The following is a 24,878-nucleotide window of genomic DNA, read 5'->3' on the forward strand; positions in this document are numbered from 1 at the left end:
ATGGCATTAGAGGCTACTTCTTCAGGATTCCAGCACACACTGAAGACCAGCAGATATATCCAACCTCGTGGAATGAACAACTGGAATTTTGGACCTTCCCTTGGTGGACAGCCATTGCTGAACTGGCTGGATCACAGCCTATAAACCATTCTGAAAAGTCCCCTTTCTATATATACAGAAAATTTTATACATTCTATAAACCTCTAGAGCAGTGCTTCTCAACCTTCCTAATGCTGTGACCCTTTAATATAGTTCCCCATGTTGTGGTGATCCCAACCATAAAGTTACTTTCGTTGCTACTTCAAACTCAGGAATCCACCTGCCTCCTGAGTGCTGGGATTAAAGACATGTACTGACTCCACCCCACAGTAAATGTAATTAACCAATGAGCCATCTCTCCAGCCCTTAGAACAACTTTTTTATACAGAAAAAAACCCACGTTTATGATTTACTTACTTGAGAATAAGCTTTTCCACAGCACTTTCTCCGATAAAACCAGAGTCTCTTAAATCTAAGGTATATTGATTGAAAATTTTTCCAGAATTGAGGAAATTAAATATTTCTTCACCTGGATGATGATCAGGAATAGCATCAATTGTAACTGAAAATTTCTTTAGAAATTCCCTGAAACACAAAGACCATTAAATAACAAAGAATTAGGATACAAACGGTTTTGTACTTAAAAGACAAGGGCAGTCATCCAGGAGGCGGTGGCGCAGGCCTATGACCCCAGTATTCAGGAAGCAGAGGCACAGACAGGTGAATCTTTGTGAGTTCAAGGCCAGACTGGCCTACAAATCGAATTCCAGGACAGTCAAGGCAACACAGAGAAACCCTGTCTCGAAAACAATGTTTTGCCTTCCTTAAAGCTTGTAGTGAAAACCACTGAGACTCAGTGTGAACACTTATCATGTACCTTGTTTTTTTTTTTCTTTTTTCTTTTCAAGACAGGGTTTCTCTGTGTATGTCTGGCTGTCCTGGAATTCCATTTGTAGACTAGGCTGGCCTCTAACTTAGAACTCAGAGATCTGCCTGCATCTGCCTCCTCAGTGCTGGGATCGAAGGCTTATGCCACCACTGCCCTGCATACCTTGGTTTTAATGTTTGCCTTTGAACAAAGCCCAAGTGTTGAAACCAGTCCTTCGGCAGCCAGTCCTCAGTGGCCCAGCTATTTTATAAAAATCAAATGAAAAAATGGCAAATAGTACTAGAAGCTTATAGATGGTGTGAAAAGACACTACCTGTGTTCTTCCAAGAGGCCATCCTCATCATCTGTACTGTCCTGGTCACCAATTCTGATAGGAGATTTAATGCCTCGGCCTTGTCTTATGTCTTCCTGTAACTGCTTCTGTAGTTCATCTAGCCTGAAAATTGAAAGAATGTCCTAATAAATGATTTATATTTATTTATTTTTGAGACTGGTTCTCTCCATGTAGTCTTAGAACTCTCTATGTAGATCAGCCTGGTCTCAAATTCAACAGAGATCCAACTGCCTCTGCCTCCCGAGTGTTGGGAGTAAAAGCATGCACACCAGGCTAGGCTTATGATTTATTTAAAAACAGACAACTAGAGCCAGGAGCCTTTTCTACAGAGCGAGTTCCAGGACAGCCAAGGGTACACAGAGAAACCCTGTCTTGAAAAACCAACCAACCAACCAACAAACAAATAATCCCCCCACAAACAAACAAAAGAAACCCAGACAACTTCAGCTGTTATCTAAAAGCAGCCCCAAGCAAAACTCTTACTATATACTCTATTTTAAAGAAATTCTGTTAGAATACAGGGTAAATCATATCTCCACAATACATTACACTACTTAAAAAAAAAATCTATTTTATGGGTATGTGTTTTGCCTACATGCATGTCTGTGAACCATGTGCATGCAGTGTCGGGAGGCCAGAAGAGGGGTTGGATCTCCTGGCAATGAAGTCACATGTGGGTGCTGGGAATCAAACCTGGGTCCTCTGGAAGAGCAACCAGTACTAGTACTCCTAGTCACTGAGCCGTCTTTCTAGTACTAGTACTCCTAGTCACTGAGCCGTCTTTCTAGCCCCTTGAATATTTCTTTATAGCTAGAAATTTAAGAATGATCTGTCCAAACCAGAGAACAGAAAAACGGTAAATAATGATCAAATTCGACTATCTTCTCTAATGTTTAATACTCATTGATACCTTGTAGACCAACATCCTGATAATACTAGGTTTTTGTTTTCATCATGGTCATCCGATTACCATCATCATCACCACACCTAACACTGAGCACTTACTATGGCACACCCAACCACGAACTCTTGGTGGGACTAGAGGAAAATAAGCCATCAATAATCTCACTGTTCTATTACTACTGATGGGTCAATCATTACACCAGGTCTGAGAAAGATATTATTCCTATTACCATTTGCTTGTGTGTGTGTGTATGTGTGTGTGTGTGTGTGTGTGTGTGTGTGTGTGTGTGCGCGCGCGCGCGCACGAGTGCTGAAATAGGTCTTGTGATGTATCCTAGGCTGGCCTCACACTTGAGATCTTTTTTTTTTTTTTTAGGTTTATTTATTTATTATGTATACAGTGTTCTGACTGCATGTGTCCTTGCAGGCCAGAAGAGGGCACCAGATCTAATTGCAAGTGGTCCTGAGCCACCATGTGGTTGCTGGGAATTGAACTCGGGACCTCTGGAAGAGCAGTCAGTGCTCTTAACCACTGAGCCATCTCTCCAGCCCACACTTGAGATCTTATGTGTTGAGATTACTGGTGCGTATCACCACATGTAGCAATGCTTAATTTAAAACAATTTCTCTAACTAAATTCAGAGGGAAAAACTTTTAACGTAAATGTCTGAAAATTTCCTATAGTTAGTTATATGTTTAACAAGTTTGAGATTTGTATATACTAACTTTTTTTTTTATAAACATCTTTTTTTTTAGTTTTATTTATTTATTATGTATACAGCATATATGACTGCAGGCCAGAAGAGGGCACCAGATCTCATTACAGATGGTTGTGAGCCACCATGTGGTTGCTGGGAATTGAACTCAGGACCTCTGGAAGAGCAGTCAGTGCTCTTAACCTCTAAGCTATCTCTCCAGCCCTGTATATACTAACTTTTACACAATCCAGTCAGCTATACTTACTTTTAAAGTAACTTAAAATTGATTTTGAAACTGGGAGTGGTGGCACTTGCCCTTAATCCCAGCACTTGGATCTCTGTGAGTTTGAAGCCACTGAGCATCTTACCTACTCCAGTCAGCTAAACTTTAAATGAAGTTTTCTGGGCTAGTTTCATGGGTAGTCTTTGAATAAATAAGGCATGCTGTTCTCATTAGTAATAAGTCTGTAACCAGTCACATAATTTTTTAATTTAAAGTTTAATTTATACGTGTGTGCCACATATATGTATGTGTGTTTCCACAGAGGCCAGAAGAGGGTGATGAAGCTCCCGGAGGTGGTTGTGAACTACCAGACATAGGTTTTGGGAAACAAAATCAAACCCTTTGGAAGAGCAGCAAGTGTTCTTAGCCAGTGAGCCATGTCTCTAGGCCCCACTGTTTAATATTTTTATTTATTTATTTTTAATTTTTAAAATTATATTTAAGCCAGGTACATGTCTTTAATCCCAGAATTCAGGAGGCTGAGGCAGGCAGATCTTCGTGAGTTTGAGGCCAGTCTAATGTACATAGTGAATTCCAGGATAGCCAGAGCTACATAGTGAGACCCTATCTAAAAAAAGCAAAACCAAACAAACAAAATTACATTGATTTGTATGTGTGGATGTGTGTGTGTGTGCATGCATACTAGGTGTGTGTGTAGGTCGGAGGATAACTCAAGAGTCAGTTCTCTCCTTTCCCCATCTGAGTCTTAGCGATTGAACTCTGGATGTCAAGCTCAGCAGCAAGTGCTTTTACCCACTGAACCATCTCACCCCCCATTTATTTATCAAGATAGACACTGAACTTAAGGCACTCTTCCTGCCTCAGTATCCCAAGTTCCTGAATTACAACAACTGCCACTATTTTCAGTGAGTCACATACATTTCACTAGGGAAATTATGACCCTAAATTTTTAGACATGTATAAAATGGGCTGCTTATCATCATTTTGAACTATTCTTCCACAGAGTAACATGATACAGGAATACATGTATGTTCATCTTGGTTTCAAAACTTGTACTTGATGTTGGGCATGGTGGTACACACCTGTAATCCCAGAATTTGGGGACACTAGGAGCAGAAGAATCTGAACTTTGGGGCCAGCCGTGGCAACATAGTGAGATCATGCCTAACTAAGCAAATAACCCTTCCCCCAGCCCAAGAAAACAGTAACAAAACTGCTTGAAATTGGTAAACATGAAAAATTTCTTGGTTTTTTAAAATATTTCTTCCATGTGGTGGTTGCACACACCATTAATCCCAGCACTCAGGAGGCAGAGGCAGGGCATCTCTGTGAGCTTGAGACCAGCTTGGTCTACAAAGTGAGTTTCAGGACAGCCAGAGCTACAGAGAAACTCTTGTCTCATGAAAACAAAACAAAACAAAAAACCCAAAATATAAGTAAAATGCTTATTTCCCTAAGCAGAATAAATTTATTTATAGCAAAGAATAAATAACAATGGTTCCTTACTCAGAGTAGTTTATATCCATATTACATGAAAACTGAGTTTTCTCAGGGTTAAATGTTGCTAATTTAAAGAAACTATGGAAAGCTTCATAAATCTGCATGTCATCCTCGCACAGGAACCATGCTAATCTTCTCTGTAGTGTTCCAATTTTAGTCTATGTGCTGCTGAAGCATGTACAAATATAAAAATATTCTAAGAAAAGGCCCTATCTTTGTGCCAATAATAAAAACTCATTGATTAAAAGCAGGCAAAAGGGGGCTGGAGAGATGGCTCAGAGGTTAAGAGCACTGACTGCCCTTCCAGAGGTCCTGAGTTCAATTCCCAGCAACCACATGGTGGCTCACAACCATCTGTAACGAGATCTGGTGCCCTCTTCTGGCCTGCAGGCACACATGCTGTATACATAATAAATAAATAAATCTTAAAAAAAAAGGAGGCTGTGTGTGGGCATATACCCAGAATACCTGAAAGGGGGACTGAAGATATATGTACACACATCTTCAAAGCGGTTTTTTCCAGAATAGTCAGTAAGTGGGCCCTGCCCAAGTGGCCATTAATGGATAAATGAACAAAATGCGGCATGTATGTAAGACAGAATAGTCAACCTTAAAAAAAAGGAAATTTGGCCGGGCGGTGGTGGCGCACGCCTTTAATCCCAGCACTCGGGAGGCAGAGCCAGGTGGATCTCTGTGAGTTCGAGGCCAGCCTGGGCTACCAAGCGAGTCCCAGGAAAGGCGCAAAACTACACAGAGAAACCCTGTCTCGAAAAACCAAAAAAAAAAAAAAAGGAAATTCTCCACAATCTTCACTACAAACAAGACATTATGCTACGTACAATCCCCCTGATCTAACAAATAAACTACTAAATGATCTCACTTGACATATCCAGAATAGTCAGCGTCATAGAAACAGGAAGAAAAATAAAAATGGTGGTCTGTCTAAGGCAGGGAGGGAGAGCAGAATGGTAAGTGGTGTGGAGTTTCGTTTGAGAAGATGAAGAATGTTCTGGAGCTGGGTGGTGGTGATGACAGCTACACGGATGTTAGTGTACTAACTAAACTGAACTGTTGAAAACAAAATCTGGGGCTGTGGCGATGGCCCTGAGAAAAGCCCTCCCTGCACAAGCCTCAGGACCCAAGTTTCAATTCTCAGAACCCACATAAAAGCGGGATGTGTATGCCAGGTGTGGTAGTGCACACTTAACTTAAACCCAGAACCCAGCAGGCAGAAGTCTGTAAATTTGAGGCCAGCCACGGCTACACAGTGAGACTCTTATCTCAAAAAAAGGGGCAATGGATGCATAGCATAAGTGCCTGTAATGCCAGTGCTCCTACAGGGAGACAGGAGGCAGAGCCAGGAGACTCCCTGAAGCTCATGGGTCAGCTAGCCTGGCATACACAGCACTGAGGAGACTGCTTCAACACGATGGAAGGTGGGGACTGACACCCAAGGCTGTCCTCAGAGCTTCACATGCATGCTACAGCAAACACGCACTAGCACTCTCATGCATGAACTGTGCACACACAATAAAAGTAAGTTCTACCCATGCTTTTCATCAAGGGTATCAGTTAAGATACTGTTATAACAAGCAAAAAGGAATTTATAATAATGCAATACAAAGTACACTGTAAAACCTGTATCTTTTGATATCTCACTAATAAGAGAGTACATCTTATTTCTACAACAGTTGACAAGAGAACTGTAATAATGGTACTCCTACAAAATGCATGTTAATTTCTAGTTCCCTTGGGATTTATGGTGCTGGAGACTGAAGTCAGGGCTTTGCAGTTGCTTGGCAATCCTTTTACCACTGGGCTAAATCCCCAGCCCCATATATACTGATTTATCATTCTAAGTTAAATTAAAAGCCAACCACGTAGGCAAAGCAGTTTGTTAAATTTAACAGATTATAATTTTAACCAACCTTTGTGTGTCTTCCATCTCCTTTACAAGACGCTCTAAAGTATTTGTATAAGTTCCACTCTGAGCATATTCCTAAAACAAAAAGAAAGTTTAAAAAATACTTTATAACTCATCTTAGTAGAAGAACTGGGATATTGAGTTATTCAGAGTACTAATGACTATTTTCTGTCAGTAACCTGGGTCTGGATGATACCCTTCTTAAAGGAAAACTTTCACCATCATGCTTTAAATCTGGTATTCTATACTGCAGGCAATTGGATTCCAACATCCATTAGGAGGGACACTGCCTGTAACACCCTGCTAACCTCAGGATCTGAATGCAACACCCAAGGGCTCTGTGGCAACCCTATCTTATCTTCTGCATTCTACTTCAGTGAAATCAAACTACCACTAAGTTTTAGGTGTTACCATGGACTACTATACCTTCCCCACCAAACTTTACAGAAACCTTAAAATTAATACAGTTTACTCCCAAGATAGAATGAAGCACTTTATAAATAAAATTGCACACCACAATTAACAACATTTCTACACTCTACCTTCATTTACAGCAGTGGTCTCCAAAGCAGGGGGTGTGCAAGGTGATCCATTGGGGTGCAGGAAGAAAATAATAGAACTTCTATTTATATGGAACTTCTATAGAAACTCCAGTAGAACTTAATCTACAGTAACTTCTATGTAACTGCCACAGGAAAATACTTAATTTTTCTTTTTTCTTCTAAATTCTGCTTTTGTATATACTTTATTTCAAAAGTACACAGTATTATAGTGGTACATATATAGAATCTATGAGGTACATATATATTGGGGAACATGCTTAAAGTTTCCTTTCAATAAAAAAGTACATGTGATCAAAAAATTTTGGAGACCACTGATTTACAATAATAAAATTGAAGATATGGGGAACTCATTTACCAAAAGAGAAATTCACACCCATGTCAGTCTAATGATGAGATGTAGTAGTAAACACTGAATTTTAAGTTAACAATCTATCTTCTTTAATTAATCCATCTTTTCCCCATCAAGTGAAGACAAATTACCACAGAACTACTTACTATGTAGTCTGATGACTGGGATCTAAGCCCCTTGGAAAAGGCAGGAGGCTTTCCTGAAGCTGTAGAAGTCTGGTTGAAGTTCAAAGCCATTATTTCTTCCAGTGATTTTAATGTTTCCTCTTCCTCATCACTCTCTAAGTTGTAACCTAAACTTTCTTCATCACTATCAAAATCACCCCTGAATTTCCTTTTCAGTGCACTGCTACCTGCATTGGAATTTCCTGAACTCTCTTTATCTGAAGGTGCTGCAGGGCTTGGGACACGCGGCACAACTTCCAAGGCAGCTGGGGGAGACTCTGTAGGAGGGCTGTATTCTGAATGCAAAGATCCCCCAGAACTTTTCCCTGAAGATTCATTAGAAACAGCCTTAATAGTCTTTGCTTTGTGTTCCTTGTGTTTGGAGGATTCTGCAGAATGCCCAGAACGTTCTTTAGAAGAGGAACGCTCTTTATCTTTTTTAGGAACTGGAAGAGTGCAATTTTTAGCATTTAATGGTACTCGAGAGGAAACAGCACTTGGAACATGGGAAAGTAAAGGTAGTTTTGTCTCCTTTGATGTCACAGAGCCAGCCGTTTTACTTTTCTGAAGGTTGCTAGCTCTTTTAATTGCAGATTTTTCCTGAGGTAAAGGGAAGTGGGGCTTCTGTGTTTTAGTCTCTTTGGTACTTGCTGCGTGGACTTGGTCACTATTCCTGGAAGAATGGTGGCCAGAATTTGAAGGTGCCAAGTCTGCAGAAGAACGATCTGTTTCACCATCAGGTTCCTTGGCTATATCTTCCAAGCGCAGAACGCCACCTGGTGTCTTCAGTGCAATGTGTCTTATAAACTTTTCTCTCTGATGTGATGTGTCTGGACGCTTCTCTAGGAAGGACTCTTTTGCTTTTGGTATGATAGATTCTTTTGTGCTTTTCAGATCTGAGTCCACAGAGTTCCTTTTTCTTTTCTCCGAGAGTTTATTCTGCTTAGAGCCTAAAATTAATTTTTGTCACATCAGTGAAAAGTATACTGTTCTGTCTGGCTCAAGCTTATTCACAGAACACTGATGAAATGTTTAAACTCTCCGTTTAGGCTGACATTATTCACTATATATATATATATATATATATATATATATATATATATATATATATATGTAATGAAGAAAGAGAACTGGCAGCCAAGATTTAGAGCTAACAACATATGCTCATGTTTACTGCTAGTCTATTAAGTTACTATTTTACCAAAGGTACCACTCCCTAAAACAGAAGACCCTGTATATTGGCACTAATGAGGGATTCTAGACTACTTCTGCTTAAAGTGGATATTCTTTTCAAGTCCCACCCACCTGGTTCTAGAATGAAATACTTCTACATCTAAAGGTGTGGTGGTTTTAGATTATAAGCAACTACAGGACTAAAAGGCAGATAAATAACTTATTTAAAAATAAACTTGACTGGGTGTTGTAGTACACATCTTTAATCCCAGCACTTGGGAGGCAGAGGCAAGAGAGATCTCTGTGAGTTTGAAGTCAGCTTGGTCTACATAGAGTTCCAGGACAGTCAAAGCTACACAGAGACCCCTGTCTCAAAAAAAAAAAAAAAAAAAGCAAGAAATAAATTCTACCTTGCATTGTGGTGCATCCCTATAATCCCAGCAGTCAGGAGTCTGAGGCAAGAGGATCATGAATATAAAAGGCCAGTCTGGGCTAGAATGGGGTGGGGGAATTGGAAAACCCTGTCTCAATAAAACAAAACAAAAACAAAACACCAAAACAAACACTAAACCAATAAATAGATGTATCCAAGTATTTCCACCTAGTGATTACCACCAATTCATATGTCCTCCTAGTTTTCAGCTATTACAGGTTGAAACACCGTGCTGTGTCTCCCCAGATATGGTCAACTACTGACTGTCATCACCACAGAATGAGAACTTAACTGGGAATAGGGTCTTCACAGACAAACCCAAACTAAAACAAGGTATGCCAGAGGAAGACACAAGATACCATGCAACTGAGTGACGCCGTTAAAATCCAGGACTGCTGAAGATCGCAAGCAAACACCAGAAGCTGTAAGATGTAAAGAAGTAGTTTCCCCTAAAGTAGCAATCAGAGGGCCTTACCAATGTACTCATTTCGGACTTCAACTTTCTAGAACTATGAGGTAATAATTTCTGTTGTTTTAAGCTACCCTAGATTGGGTACTTTGTTATAAATGCCTGTGTTCACTAACAACTAGAAACACCTTAATAACTATATATTTGCCCAGTGTTGGTGGTGCACACCTTTAATCCCAGCACTCAGGAGGCAGAGGCAGGCGGACCTCTCTAAGTTTGAGGCCAGCCTGGTCTACATAGCACGTTCCAGGACATCCAGGACTATACAGAGAAACCCTGTCTAGAAAACAAAATAACAACAAAAACAATGCAGGAAGAGAAATCAAATGACTAAAGACAAGGTTGAGTTAAGCAGATTATCTTAAGTATGATGTTACAAAGATAATAACTACAGAGCCGGATTTTGTTCCCGTACACTAGGAAGCCAGATCATTAATATACAGATAGAAATGACAAAGTCTTGATTTGATCAGAAGCATCTAGAAACAAACGAAAATTGTTTATAAAAATAGTTTAGGACAAGTCAGATTACTAAGAATTTTTACTATTTCTGCCTATGAGCAGAATACTCTGGAAGCAATGCAGAAAGATCTTGAATTTGAGGCCAGCCTAGACTATACAGTATCTAGAATTGAGAAGGGACTGAACTGGTTGACAGTCTAGGTAGGATCCACCTTTGTGTGTGTATGTCCATGTGGAACCAGAGGTGGACCAGTACCATTTGTCTACCTTGTTTCTAAGGCAGTCTTCCTGAAGCTGGAGATCATCATTTTGACTAGACTGGCTAACCAGTGGGCTCCTGGACATCTTTCTCTGTGCCCTGAGCAATGGATCACAGGCCTGTCTCATTGACCTCAGCTTTTACATGGTGCTGGGGATCCAGACTCAAGTTTCTATGTTTGCAAGGCTACATAGCAGACCCAGGTAGCTGTCTTCACCAAATCTGAAGCACTCTTTTCTAAACTTTCTAGGAAGTAGAGAAATTGAAAATTTTTCAGTTCTTTTTGTACTTCTTAGTCTATAGGCTGGATGTTTGTTTCATAGTACTTTGATTATTTATTAAATAAAATATTTAGATAAGAAATGGGTTGAGCTTGTAAAATGTCAAAAAAAAAGAAAAAAGAAAAAGATGTTCAATGTTGATTAATTAAGGAGACTAGTCATTAAACTATAAAATGTACCAGGACTGATTAAATTTGACTTCAGGATACAGCCAAAAGGCAGCTTTGGAAGGCCAAATCCATGTCTACTCTACCAACATTTAAAAAATTCTTAAACATGTAGCAACCAATAATAGTATAGTATAATATAAATATATATATATATATATATAAATATATATCTCATTATCACACTTGAGTGTGATAGCAGACTTACCATTTGCACTGTATGTGTGTATGTCTGCATATGTAAACTATGCACGCACTCAAGCACAAGTCTTTCTGTGGATGTGTATGCATGTATATGCCCAAGTATGTGGAGGCTCTCACAGGTCAACACTGGGTGTCCTCAATCAATCTTAACTTTCTTTATTGAGACAAGATCTCTCACTGGACCTGGAGCTCCTCAATTCAGCAAAACTAGCTGGCTAGCAAGCCCCAGGGATCCTCCCAACACTGGGATTATAGGTGAACACTGCATGTCAGGCTTTTATACACAGACACTAGGGATCTGAACTGTGGTCCTTGGGCAACAAGCACTTTATCAAGTAAGCGTCTCTCTAGCCCCTTGTTTTGGTTTGCTGAGACAGAGCCTTGCTATGCAGCCTAAAACTTGAAGTAAACTGCTTCAACATTCTAGGTGCTGTGATTATAGGCATGAATTACCATGTACAGCTCCATTTTTAATATCACATACAATGACACAAGGAACACAGTAAGTTTTCAATAAATGTAAGCTATTTCTGTTAACTATATCTTCCTGAATGTAGGAAGAATCCATACAGTTCATTTTTCAAAGTTTGAAGTTATAGCAGAAAAAGCTGACACACAAGATGAGTAAAATTATTTCTACAGGCCTTTCATTTTCTCAGTAATAAGTTTTTGCAGTGTTAAAGTTTTTAATACTGTAATTCTGGATCCCTACTTTAAATCTTTGTATACATGGTATCATCTCAAGTTGCTTCAAATCTTTCTGCAGGAAGAGATTTAACATATGAATGCTTCCCAGACCCCTGACCAATACTAAGCAGGTTCTATCGGGCTCACTTTCAGTGTTTAAACTTTCATGTTCTAATTTTTCTACTGTTAAGAAAAGATACTTAAAAGAATTCCTGAGTTAGGTGGTTGTGGTGGCGCATGCCTTTCATCCCAGAACTGGAGAGGCAGAGGCAGGTGCATCTCTGTGAGTTCGAGGTCAGCCTGGTCTACATAGGGTTCCAGGACAGCCAAGGTTATAGAGAGAGAGACCATGTCTCAAAAAAACCAAAAACTAAAACAAAACAAAAACAAATAAACAAACAAAAGAATTCCTGAGTTAACAGTAGCTCTTTGTGATGTATCTTCTCAATGAACAGAAATTAAAGTATTAATTAATATCTTGTAGATGTCCTTGAGATGTTACATTAGAAAGACATCTTTGTATTTGGAATATTTGGATCTTGTTTTAACTTCATACAAAGCATTTTTTAATAGGACACCAAGAACACAAGTGTATGTTGCTGCTCATTTGTTCTGGGACAGCATCCCACTGTAGCCCAAGCCAGTCCCAAACTTGTATCCTCTTCTCTCAGCCTACTGAGTGCCGGAATCACAGGCATGTGCCATCATGCCTAACATCAAAATGATGTTTCTTGAAGCAGCCAAGGATTCAGAAGTGAAAACACTCAATACCAATATAAGGAACACTGTTAAAACACACTATTAGAAACTCCTTTGAAGAAGGCAGAGAGAAATCAAGACAACAGATTATGCAGAATAAATTCAAGCACTTTTTTTTGAGGTCAGGTCTTACTCAATGTAGTTCAGGCTGACTTCAAACTCTAGATCCTCCTGTCTCAATCTCTTGAGTACTTGAGATTAAAGATGTGTGCCATTGTACCTAGCTCTAAATATTAGTCTTTAGAAATGTAATTTTATCAAACTCTTATTATCTGAGACATTTAATTCTAGGAAGGGAACTAAATATTTGAATAAATTTATTTTAAAAAGTGATATGAAGATGCAAACTTACTTAGAAACTGTATGTTTAGGTCTCATGCTACCTACCTGAAAGTTCCCATGAGTCTGAAGATGATCTTTTTCTTGAGAGATGTCCATTTTCCTATGAGGAAGTAAAGAATATGAACTTACATTTGAATAGACTTCTAGACCAATAAAGCAAATACCTATATTCAGAGGTAGTTTTTAAACAAACAAACAAAAAAAAACTTTAAATATCTTAAAATGAAGAATATGGGCTGGAGATGTAGCTCAGTGGTACAGTGCTCGTCTAGACACACAAGGCCCGAATGCAATACCTAGCACTAGGGAAACACATACACAAGCCATCTGTATCATAAAATATGTAAAATAAAAATAAAAATCACAAAATAAAGTCCATGTTTTATAAGCTAACAGTAATTTATATTCATAACTCAAAAACTAATATAATAGTTGAAAACTATTTTTCTATGGACCAAATATTATGTCTATTGATCATTAGCAATATTAGTAGTAAAGGCACAATCTTATTGCAAAGAGGATTCTGAATTTACAAATATCTTCTAGGAATACACAATGCCAAGATTTCTTTTTATTCACTCCTAGAACATTATAGTTATTTTTGGTTTATCTGATTTGAATTTTTCACAGTAGCTTATCAACACTGCATTTCTTTGCAGTGTTGGGGTCTTTTTTTTTTTAATTTTTTTTAATTTTTTTTTTCAAGACAGGGTTTCTCTGTGTAGCTTGGCGCCTTTCCTGGTACTCGCTTTGGAGACCAGGCTGGCCTCGAACTCACAGAGATCCACCTGCCTCTGCCTCCTGAGTGCTGGGATTAAAGGTGTGCGCCACCACCGCCCGGCCGCAGTGTTGGGGTCTTAACCCAGGGCTTCTCACACAATGGGCAGGCATTCCACCACAGAGCTACATTCCCAGTTCTACACTGTTTTTGTTTCTGAGACAGGATTAGGTTATATAGACCAGCATAGCTGACTTTCTAGGGAAGAGGAAAAGCTTTGATGTTAACCTGAGTCTATACTCTCAAAAGAAAATGATAGGACTACGTCATCAGGTATGTTTCTAAGACCCATACCCAATCAATTATCTAAGGTTTATATATGGGCTGGAGAAACAGCTCAGCAGTTAAGAGTTCTTGTGCTCTTGGAGGACTTGAGTTCTTAGCACCCACATCAGGCAGCTCACAACCATCTGTAACTCCAACTCCAGGAGATCTGATGGCTTCTTTTGGCCTCTAAAGACACCTCTACATACAAGTTCAAATAAAATAAATAAGTCAAAGATTTATATATATCTGAAACAGTGATTCTTGAACTTTTGGAGTGCATCAGTTATCTAGAGGACTTATAACCAAAGATTGCTGGGCTCCAACTCCACTGTTTCTCACGAGGCAGAGACAGCATTTCAGACAAATTCCCAAGTGCTGCAGATGCTCCTGCTGCTCTGAGGACATTTAAGAACCACTGCTCTAAGTTGTTTCCTGTTCTTTTATATTTGCCATTCTTTAAGTACCTCTTTTTGGAAAACTTAACCTTAAAAAAATGACTCTACTTGCCTGAAAGAATGTTTATTTTCCATTAGAAAAGATCTTTGATCCTGGTCTGAAAAAATTAAGGTACAGAAATTTACTGAATTTAATGAAGGGTAGTTGGAGGAAACCTAATGAAACCAGTGTCAGCCCAAATCGTGCACCCGTATTTCCTGAAATGTTATGGATTAATAATATCTTTAGACTGAGGCTCTACCCACGGTACAGCAGTGGTAAAATGAACCCAGTAATTCTTATACATACCAGATTTGAAAGATTGCTCTTTCCAGGGATAACATCATTCTGTTTACTGTGTTCATGCCTTGGTTTACATTTTTTCCCTACACTAGAGGATTTTAAGGAACGATTGCTTGTTTCTGAGAAAGAATTTTCCGAGTTGATTCTCTGCTCCATTTGTTCCTTTCTCAACTTCTTCTGTTCTCGTTCTCGGCAGTAAGAAGCTAATGACAACTTGAACCTAGCTCCCAGTGGGCTTTCTCCTGGGTGGTGCCGGGATAGGCTGCTTCTGCTACTAACACTTCTGGAGCTGTTCTTGAAGATGTCACCTTCTGTCGCTGGGGCCTGCTTTCTGGAGTCTTCACTAGTCTTGCCTCGATCTCTGTCATTCTTCTCTCTGTTACTTTCATGAATGAACAGTGACTTCCTTCTCTCTGGAGACCGGTGTTTTTTCTTCCGTGTCTTCATCTCTTTGGGCAATCGATAAGAAGAAGGAGCATAGATACCTGATCCTTTGAGTAAATATTTAGAGCCTACTGACATACAAGGCCGCCGTGACTCATGTACACCATGATCTTTGTGGTGCTCTTTACCACCTTTCATGAAAGCTTCTAAAATAGGACTTTCTTCTGATGACATTCTTTTGGGTTTAGGTTTTTTTGGTGAAGATAATTTCCTTTCAAATTGCTCTGTCCCACTGATGGATACTCCATTTCCTCCATATTTGATGTTTGATTTTTGTGGAGAATCCAACATATGTTTGTCTAAAACAGTCACAATTAAAACACATACAAATTGTATGTTATTAAAAATAAATTAATGTTTCTATTCCTATTTAACTATCAATTTATAACTATATTGAAGCTATTAAATAATTCAAGTCAATTAATATTTGGGTAATAAAATACATTTTGGAAGAGAGAGAAATTAAGAAATGGGTTTGTTTACCTTTTATGAAGTTTACATTCATGACTCACTCCCTCCTACTACATCATCTAACCTCCCTATGGCTATATTTGTGAGCTACTGTGCTAGAGAGTAAAATAAACATTCAGAGGCAGAGGCAGGCAGATTTCTGAGTTTGAGGCCAGCCAGGTCTACAGAGTGAGTTCCAGGACAGCCAGGGCTACACAGAGAAACTCTGTCTTAGAAAAAAAGAAAGAAAAAAATCAGCACTATCAACTGCATATTATTTTAATTGTTAAGAATGTAGAGCAGATGGCTTAATGTTTACCACATCTTCATTCTAACTGTACAATTTTCAATTGTGAATAGTATAATCAAATTCTGGAGGCCCTCTTCACCTCTAAAACAACTGATCAAAAATACATTAACAATACGCATACCTGGTTTTGAAGCTGGCTTGAAGAAATCTATGATTGACTGTTTCCTGAAAATAAAAGCACAACTAATATGGCATCACAAAAGCAAGTATTAAAATCTCATATTTTAGATTAGGTGGTGAATGTTAGATTTATATAATACAGGCTGGATTCCACTATCTGATTTAACTAAGTTCTGACAATGGCAATCATACTTTGCTAAGCCACAAGAAAGTTGAAAATATAACCAATTTTCTTTAAGTTTATAAATACAACTGAGACAATGAAATCTAGAGTACTAAATGGCAAAACTAAAGTGTGAATCTAGGGAACTGATGAGTGCTGTTTAGTTGGGAATGCTCACATCTACATGCTAGGGTAGAAGACTTTGGGGAGAAGTCTCTGATTCTGTTTGTTGTTATCTCCAGTGACTGGCAGTGATTCAAATAGAAACCTGATGAGTAATGGTGATCGGAACCCTTAACAGACTCTTGCAACAGGAGGAGAGTGACAGACGGGAGGATGAACAATCAGGTTGATCTGGGGAGGTAGTTGAAAGGAAGGTGCACAAAAGCAGAAGGGATCATGTATGAGTCTCACAGTATCTCTTTATGTTTCTAAGATGCTAAACTAAGTAACAGCAAAAACTAGAATGAGCCACAACTTAGGTTTCAAGTGTTTTTTTTTTTTAATCTAAGATTCCTTAAGATTAGCCAGGAGCAATGGCATACATCTTTAATCCCAGCACTCAGGAGACACAGGTAGGTGGATCTGTGTTGAGTTTGAGACTAGGCTGGTCTATGTAGTGAATTCTAGGCCAGTCAGGGCTACATAGTGAGACCTTGTCTCAGGGGGGACACCACACACCAAAAAAAAAAAAAAAAAAAGAAAACTACAAAAAAGAGTTCAGGGGGCTGAAGAGAGGCTCCATGTTTAAGAGCACTTGCTGCTCTTGCAGAGAAGTAGATTTGGCTGTTCACAATGTCTAACTCCAGTTCCAGGATATGTGATGCCCTCTTCTGGTCTCAGGGACCAGGCACACACATGGTGCAGACATACATGCAGCCACAACACTCATACACATAAAATAAAAATAAGTAAAATATTACAAAAAAAACCTCTTAAATCTTTAAAAAGCAGCATACTACCCAAGTAAAATGAAAAAAATGTTGATATAAAAGTTAAAAAAAAAAAACCAAATTGGTTTAATAAATTTTATGGGTTACTGTGCCCTAACATAGGCATGATTATTACCAGAACCTATACTCTGATTTGTTAATGCATGTTGAGTTGTCAGCTGTGAAAGGGGAGATGTTATATGTAGAGAAAAACTGAGTAAATAAAATAATTTACTGAAATGTATCCATTTTGCTGAAAGCGAGTAAGCAGTAAGCTACCAGTGTCTCTAAACATGTCTCTTCTGCGGATGGAGTACTCAATGAAAAGCCTGAGCAATCCAAACCCAAGGCTGATCTCCTTTTCTAGTTTGTACATTTTATTGGTCACATCAGAAGAGCAATGTACATCTTTCCTGGTTTACCTAGATTCTACAGGTACGCTGATAGAACCTAAATGGCTCCGAGTGACAGCAAGTGACAGGTTAAAGGAGAATACATGCATTTGTTTACAAGAAGTAACTTACATTAGGTAAATTAACTCTAAAGTCTGCAAAGGAGAGGCAAATGATGTCCTATTATTGGTAGTTAGCAAGGTGCAAAAGAACCCAGAAGCAGCTAATTCAAATCAAGATATACTAATATCTCTTTGTTAAATACAACACCGCATCTCTTCCCTAAAGTATTAACCCTAATATTCCTCTTCAATGCACCAGAAAGGCAACAACAACAACAACAAAAATGGCTTTGGGTAAACCATGTAACCATAAATGAAACTTTCTAGAGGTAAAAATAATTGCTTCCTAAGTTCAAATGCACAGAAATGCCCATTACTTATCTCTAACTGGTTTTTAAAAAATTATGACAGCCTCACAAACCTTTACCTGAAAGTTTAGGGACTCTGGATTTTGGGAAGGAAATAACTTGAATGTATTATGTACAGTCCCCAGCAGGGTCTGGTGTAACCTGTAAGTCAAACACACTAATATTTCTCCAGCAAAGCTTATGACACTCAGTAGAATAAAGACCATCCACAACCTCATATTAACTCTGGCCAGCTTGGCTCAGCTGCTAAATAAGCTGTGGTAGGAAACTTAATGAAAACGTTTGCTTTTCATAGCTTTCTGAATTAAGATAAAGGACTGCGAGTCTGTGTCACAATATTAAAGCATAAATCTACTTTTAAACGTGTTACCACTTTAAAAAATTAAAATAAAAAAGACAGTACCAAGTTCGTAGATAATTTAAACATGTTTTATTGTTAGAGGATGTCATTTGATGAAATTCTCCATCATTACATAGCTCCCAGAAAATCTTTACAAAAAAAAAAAGAAGAAGAAAAAAAATGAAAAAGGAAAAGGAGAGGCAGAAAGTTACTCACAGGGAAAATGGGCGCATTCCAAAAATGGTTTTAGTATGAATGATCGTGTACACTGTACTATAGAGTAATTAGCGGGTTTTCCTTATCACATCTTACATAATTTCACTCACAGTGTAGAAACCACCAGCATCAGAACGATCTAAATAGATGCATCGAGTAGGGAGGGTCCCAGGTCAAGCTCTCGAAAGAATAAAAATAACCTTCTACCTAAGGCGAGCTCTCCATGGCCACTAGACCCAAAGCAACACCCCAACTACAGAAAAGGAGACTCCAACTCCCAGAAGACCCCGCGCGGAGGCGGGGCAAGGGCTTGCAGGCCCCAGAACATCAAGGCCTGAGCTCGCTGAGGATGGCGGGAACTGAAGAGCAGCCGTCCGCAGTCCTCCCTTCTACCCGTGCCCCCGCGACCCGGCCCCTTCTCAAGCCCTCTGCACGGTACCTGTCCCCAGGACTCTCTGTTCTTTTTCCCGCTGCAGCAGGGGCGGTACTACCGGGTCTCAGATGGCAGCGCGGGGGCGACGACCCCGGGGCTGGGGATGAGGGGAAACCTGGCCTAGCGGGCATGCAGCGCCTTGTCATGTCGGCGCCGCTGACGACGGCGGCATGAGCTGTGGCTGGAGAAGCTGGGTGCGTGGTTGCCGTCTTGCTGCTGGGACTCGGGGAGGCTGTCGGTGCAGAGGTGGGCGGCACCCCCTACTCTCTTCATGGCGGTTCTCTCTTCGGAAGTGACTCCGGTGTGAGCGGGAAGGAACCTGAGGACCACCAGGGGGCGGGCCTTGCTTGAGGTGCCGCGTCTCGATTGGCTGACCTGGGGGTCACTCTGGTGGTGGCGCAATCGAAAGCCTCGGCCTGTGAGGAGAAGGCGGGGGTTTCTGGAAGGGGGAGGGGAGAATGAAAACTGCCCTCCCCGGACCCGTCACGTGCGCCTGGGGCGCGCGCCTCCGCGTCGGGGCCGCGTCCGCCTTGGCGGGTGCGTGGGAGTGGGAAAGCGGAGGCTGTGGCGGGTGCTGCGACAGCTGGCGACGCCCGCCCGATGGAGGGCTAGGCGTGAGCTTTGCAGAAGTAAACGGAGCCCGCAGCTGTCTGCAGCGAGGATGGCCAGCAGTTGTCACGATCGTGCTACAGAAGTGCACAGCTGCGCTAATATTACATAGTCATTTTAGCGTCTTAGGCCAGCGTGCCGGAATGCTGTCACCATTTCCTCCGCCATCTGCTCTGTCCATTGTGAGTTGACCGTTCTGCGAAGGGTCTTGTCGACAGTAACATGGTTCCCGCCCCACCCCACCCCCACACCCAGCCATTGACTTAGACATGTTTTATTCTGTAAAAGCGTTTTGTCTGTAATGAGTTTCCCATGGAGGTTTTTTGGACGGACCAGTCCTCATCGGCAAAGGGCTTGTGCTTTGAAGGCTGTTAGGCTGGGTTTTCTTTGCGAACCGAACCGAGAGTCTGGTCAGACAGTATTTCCGAGCCTCACTTTCCCTGTATATAGGATGGGCGTATTACTTCTGGGTAAAATCACGCTGGGTAATTTTAAGCAATAAAACCCAGCAGTGTAAACAGGTTTAGAGTGTATCATGTAATTGGTACAAACACACGATTTCCTTTCCTTTGTCCTTCAGACAGACTCCTGCAGTAACAGGCCAGTTGCTGTCGGGAAGGCCTGAATCCTAGCTCTTGGGAGACTGAAGTAGAAGGGTCAAGAGATTGAGGCCATGGCTGTGGTGATAGTTCAGGGCATAAAGGAACTTGCTCTTGTGACCCAGGACCACATGGCAGGAGAGGACTGATTCCCTCCAGCGAGTTAACCTGTGACTCCTGTCAGCATACACACACGTGAAAGAAATGTAATAAAAGACACTTTTTTTTTTTAAGAGAGACGGAGATAGCAGGGTGGTGGTGGCGCACGCCTTTAATCCCAGTACCCAGGAGACAGAGGCAGGCAGATCTCTGTGAGGTCAAGGCCAGCCTGGTCTACAGAGCGAGTTCCAGGACAGCCAGGGCTACACAAAGAAGCCTTGTCTGGAAAGAAATAAAAGAGAGAGAGAGAGATTGAGGCTAGTCTTAACTATGTAGCAAAATCCTGTCTCAAAAGAGCTAAATAAAATCTTCCAGAGACTGAAAAAAATTCCTATTATAATGCTTGTTAATAAACAAAATATCAATCTCAAAGATGTCCAGGGTTTAATTAAGAGGAATGTTCCCTCAGTTGGCTAGAACAAATTCCTAAATGACACACACACACAAAATTTGAACAGGTCTTCTAAATTTATTGTACTGAGATTGAATTGCTTCTGTTTCTAAGCACACTGGACTGACCTGAAGTTCACCTCTTCTCTCTTCCCTGGTAGCCCTCAAGAGGGGGAATTAATGAGAATAAGGCGACCAGTAAGCGGGCAAAGTAGGAGGTAGGAGGTAAAGCGTAAACCCAGGTCTTCCCAGTGCGCAGCTAAAGACTAGGTACTAAAGGTGTAAGAGGAGAAATACCCAAATCAAGGGCATTAAATAACACCTTTTCTGCTTCTTATGACTGAGAATTTACTGTGCTGCTTATATGTAGTATTCCATACATTAAAAAATAGCACAATAGGTGCTGAAAATACGTTGAATAATGACATATGTTTGTTTATGACTTTTTCTGTGCATTATTTCCTGTCCCTTCCTTGATTTAGTACTTTCTGCTGGCTATTTCGACACTAGGAAGTCCCCGCTTCTAGAACAGCACATCCACTAAACTTTTAAGCCGATTTGTTTCATTGCACACTCAGTCCATAAAAAGAATAAAGCATAAAAACACATTCTGCATGATCAATTAGCCGCTTTTCTTGGATTATAGTATTTGAATCACCCAGCCTCCAAACTATCACTTTAAAGTCTACTCATGCTGCCAAACAATAGTTTTCACATTTTCTTAATCTGATCAGCAGATTATGAAGTTAAGTGAGGCAAGAAATCCCTTGATCAATAAATGGAGATGGAGTCATAATGAAAGCACAATTTAAAAAAATCTCTCCTTAACTGGGAAGTAGTTACCTAGACCCTCAATAAACATCAAGACTTTTCTTTGTTTAAGCTGCACAGGAAAAAGAAACAGATTTCGGTCGCAGAGTGAGGTGCATTCAACATACTAACAAATGTCTAGAGCCTGAGATGCTCCTGTCCTCCAAAGAGAACTGAGCCTCTGTCTTGTGTGTATACTCATTTTTTGCTTTAAATGTGTACACATACACTATGCACAAACCTATAGATTCCAACCTAAGGACTTCCCCCACCTCTTTGAGGTACTGAGGATGGAATTCAGGGTCTCATGCTTATGAGGCAAGCACACTGCCACTAAGCTAGTCCCAGTTTTGTGAGAGCTTTTTGATTTTTTTTCCTCTTTTACTTTCTAGTGGACTGAAAATAGATGGCCAGGGAACTCCAGACTGTAAAAGCTGTCAAGAAAGCTCTCATGTGTGTGCTCTCATGGGGTGACAAGCCAGGAGAGAAAAACTGAGGTGTGGATGGGGGAAATGATGATGAACAATGTCAGCGAGACTAGGTAAGAGAGTCAACACAAATCTCCAGGCAGTGTTGAAAAAAGATTTGGAGAAAGGAAGGCTGGACTGTAAATGGCTAGTTTGGTAAGATTTCTGAGCATGGAGATAAGGAAGCAAGGGCCCAGGACCTGGAGTGGCTTTTAAAAAATTGTTTGTTTGTTTACTTATTTATTTATTAGTTTGATTTTCCATTCGGGGTTTTTTTGTGTACCCAGCTGTCCTCAAACTTGATCTGTAGACCAGGCTGGTCTTGGACTCACATATTCACCTGCCTCTGCCTCCTGACTGCTGGGATTAAAGGCTAAATTATTTATTTTTAATGTGTGTGAGTATTCTGTCTACATGCATGTCTGTGCACCATTTGCATGCCTGCTGCTCACAGAGGTCAGAAGGCAGCACTTCGAATAACCCCAGAACTGGAGTTACAGACAGTTGTTAGCCACTATGTGGGTGCTGGGAATTAAACTCTGGGTCCTCTGGAAGAATAGCCAGTGCTCTGAACCACTGAGCCCTGTCTCTAGCCCAGCCCACCCATGGCTTCTGTATATAAAATATATATAAAACTCAGTCCACTCTAGCAGCAACTCAGGAAGTCCACAGGCTCTGATACTGATGAGAAGGGATGGGAGAGATAGCTAGGGAAAAACCATTACGGGAACAATGGAGCAAGTTTGCTAGGAAAGGCAAGCTCTGGGCGGGAGTCCTGGGAGGAGTGACTGTCTAAGGGATGCCAGAGATCCCAAGCAGTCACAAAGACTTGCTAAACATTGTGGGCAAATGATCACACAGAGAGCCTCAGCACTCTGGGATTAAGAGAATCAAGAGACTATCTGCACATAACAAAGACTCACTAAAAAGCTGGAGACATGGAAAGCAACTTCTGGCTTTACAAGAATGGCGTGTTTGGGGGTTGAGATTGCTCTACTTGGAAATTAACTCCAAGCCTCTCCGAGGTTGTCCGAGGGCTGGGGAGAGAGTGGGGGTAGGAGTGTGTAGAGGGTGGTCTGAGAGGTGGGATAAGGAACAGATTCAGAGAAACAGGAAACAATTAACTTGAAAGCCTGACAGAAAGACAGACCACATGAGGGTCTCAAGAAAGGAAGGTGAACTTGTACACGTGCATGTGCGTGCACACACATACACGTGTGCACACACCACCTTTGCAGACACACGCACACACCACCTTTGCAGACACACACACACACACATACACCACCTTTGTAAACAAATGTTGAACTCAACAGGGCTAAGTGAGCAAATGCTTGGGAAAAGCACCAGTTTAACTTCAAGGACTGCCTGTGAGATGCCAAGTTTAATATAATGTCATGCAATCCAAATGGCCTAGGAGTAAGTAGTAAAACTGCAAAAACCACAGCTCAGGACACCTACTTCATGTTATTTCCCCATGGAATGTTTCAAGACAGTTTCCCACACAGACACACTAGAAATATGTATGTGATTTTTGACATGGCTAACAATTTCCTATCCTACTGCTTAGTTTCTTCATTCTTTGTCATCTTTGCTGGGGATCAAATCCAGAACCTTGTCCGTGCTAGGCAAGTGTTCCGCATCCAGCTACATCCCTGACCCTTGCTGTTTTGAGACAAGCCCTCACTGTGTAGCTCAGGCTCATCATCTCCACAGTTCTCCTGCCTCCTCCTCCTCCTCCTCCTCCTAAGAACAGGGATTATAAGCATGTGCCATCACAGCTGTTCTGACGTTAAACATACATAGCACACACGTACACATTTTTCTATGGACTCTCCTTCTTTGTGACATATACCTGTGTCGATGTGTAGACGATAGGAGGGAGGAGGAGAGGCTGAGGTGCACGTTTCTACAGTGGTAGTAGACTTACCTATCTGAAAATGTAAGAAAAGTTTTGGGAATTGCTGGTTTTAGAGACTCCAGCCTGCAGCCAGGCATTTCTCACACATGGTTAGTGAGCCATTAGAAGGTTTTGCAACTGAGTCACAGCCACACTAAAACAATAAAGACTGCCCCAGGTTGGGGTCACAAAGAATACTGGTGCAGTCCACATGGTATATGAGCTCAGAACTGATTTGAATTACAAGTTGTCTTTCCTGAAGCCTTGAATGTTAACTTGCTGACAGGGAGAGATCACTATACATTTCACTGAATATAGTAGGAGACACTGATCGTCTTTTTAATTTTTTTTAATTAGTGTATCTTTTCCTTCCTGTACTGTAACAGCTTCTAGATAGAGATGAGGCTGATGTAACCTCTCTTGGGTCTTCAGTAATCTAGTGACTCCAAGAAGGCTATGTGTGAGAAGGGATAATGACACACAGAAAGAGATCTTATATCCCCTGTTTACACTGCCCTTCACGAAGAACTTGACTTCCCTGGAGCTGTAGAGAGTCTTTTGGGGTAATAATTTGATCTCAGACCTTTGCAATACTCTTAGCAGAATTCAACATACCGTGGTGTGTGTCTGTTTAGACTTATTTTTATTTTGGTATTTTGCACACACACACACACACACACACACACACACATATGCCACACGTATGCAGAGGCTAGAAGAGGGTGCCGGATTCCCTGGAATTGGAATTACAGGTAGTTGTGAGCCACCATGTGGGTGTGTGGGTGTTAGCAATTGAGCCCAGGTTTTTGGAAGAGCAGCCAGTGCTTTTTAACCACTGAACTATCCAGCCCCAACCATGATACATTTTATTTTATTTTTTTTTGGTGGTGCTAGGGATGGAACACAGGGACATATGCACATGCACACACACGCGCGCGCGCGCGCGCGCACACACACACACACACACACACACACACACACACACACACGTGCTTGCACATTCATGCTACCACTGAGTTACCTCCCTCCCCCCAGATCTTTCTTTAACGAATTCCTTTATCTTCAAGCTTTAGACTTCAAGAACACCA

At 40.8% G+C, this 24,878-nt stretch overlaps 1 protein-coding gene and 1 non-coding gene across 2 annotated transcripts in view; both read right to left on the bottom strand.

Annotated features, from left to right (window-relative positions):
* Positions 1–24,664, bottom strand: part of Slf2 (SMC5-SMC6 complex localization factor 2) — a 59,262-nt gene extending 34,598 nt beyond the window's left edge. Inside the window, exons 1-8 of the mRNA XM_052761147.1 lie at positions 18,863–24,664; positions 15,952–15,995; positions 14,633–15,369; positions 12,889–12,943; positions 7,590–8,557; positions 6,536–6,606; positions 1,242–1,364; positions 457–624 (exon numbers count right to left, since the gene is read on the bottom strand). Of these exons, the coding sequence (XP_052617107.1) occupies positions 457–624; positions 1,242–1,364; positions 6,536–6,606; positions 7,590–8,557; positions 12,889–12,943; positions 14,633–15,369; positions 15,952–15,995; positions 18,863–19,002 (2,306 nt within the window). The 5' untranslated portion in view covers positions 19,003–24,664. The remainder of the gene's footprint in view (positions 1–456; positions 625–1,241; positions 1,365–6,535; positions 6,607–7,589; positions 8,558–12,888; positions 12,944–14,632; positions 15,370–15,951; positions 15,996–18,862) is intronic.
* LOC128095747 (U6 spliceosomal RNA) lies at positions 4,682–4,784 on the bottom strand. The gene has a single exon (XR_008213359.1). It is a non-coding gene; the product is annotated as a U6 spliceosomal RNA (small nuclear RNA).
* Positions 24,665–24,878: the final 214 nt, after the last annotated feature.

The sequence above is a fragment of the Peromyscus californicus genome, unplaced genomic scaffold, assembly GCF_007827085.1.
Source record: "Peromyscus californicus insignis strain IS unplaced genomic scaffold, ASM782708v3 Scaffold_4__1_contigs__length_199733344, whole genome shotgun sequence".
Classification (NCBI taxonomy): Eukaryota; Metazoa; Chordata; class Mammalia; order Rodentia; family Cricetidae; genus Peromyscus; species Peromyscus californicus.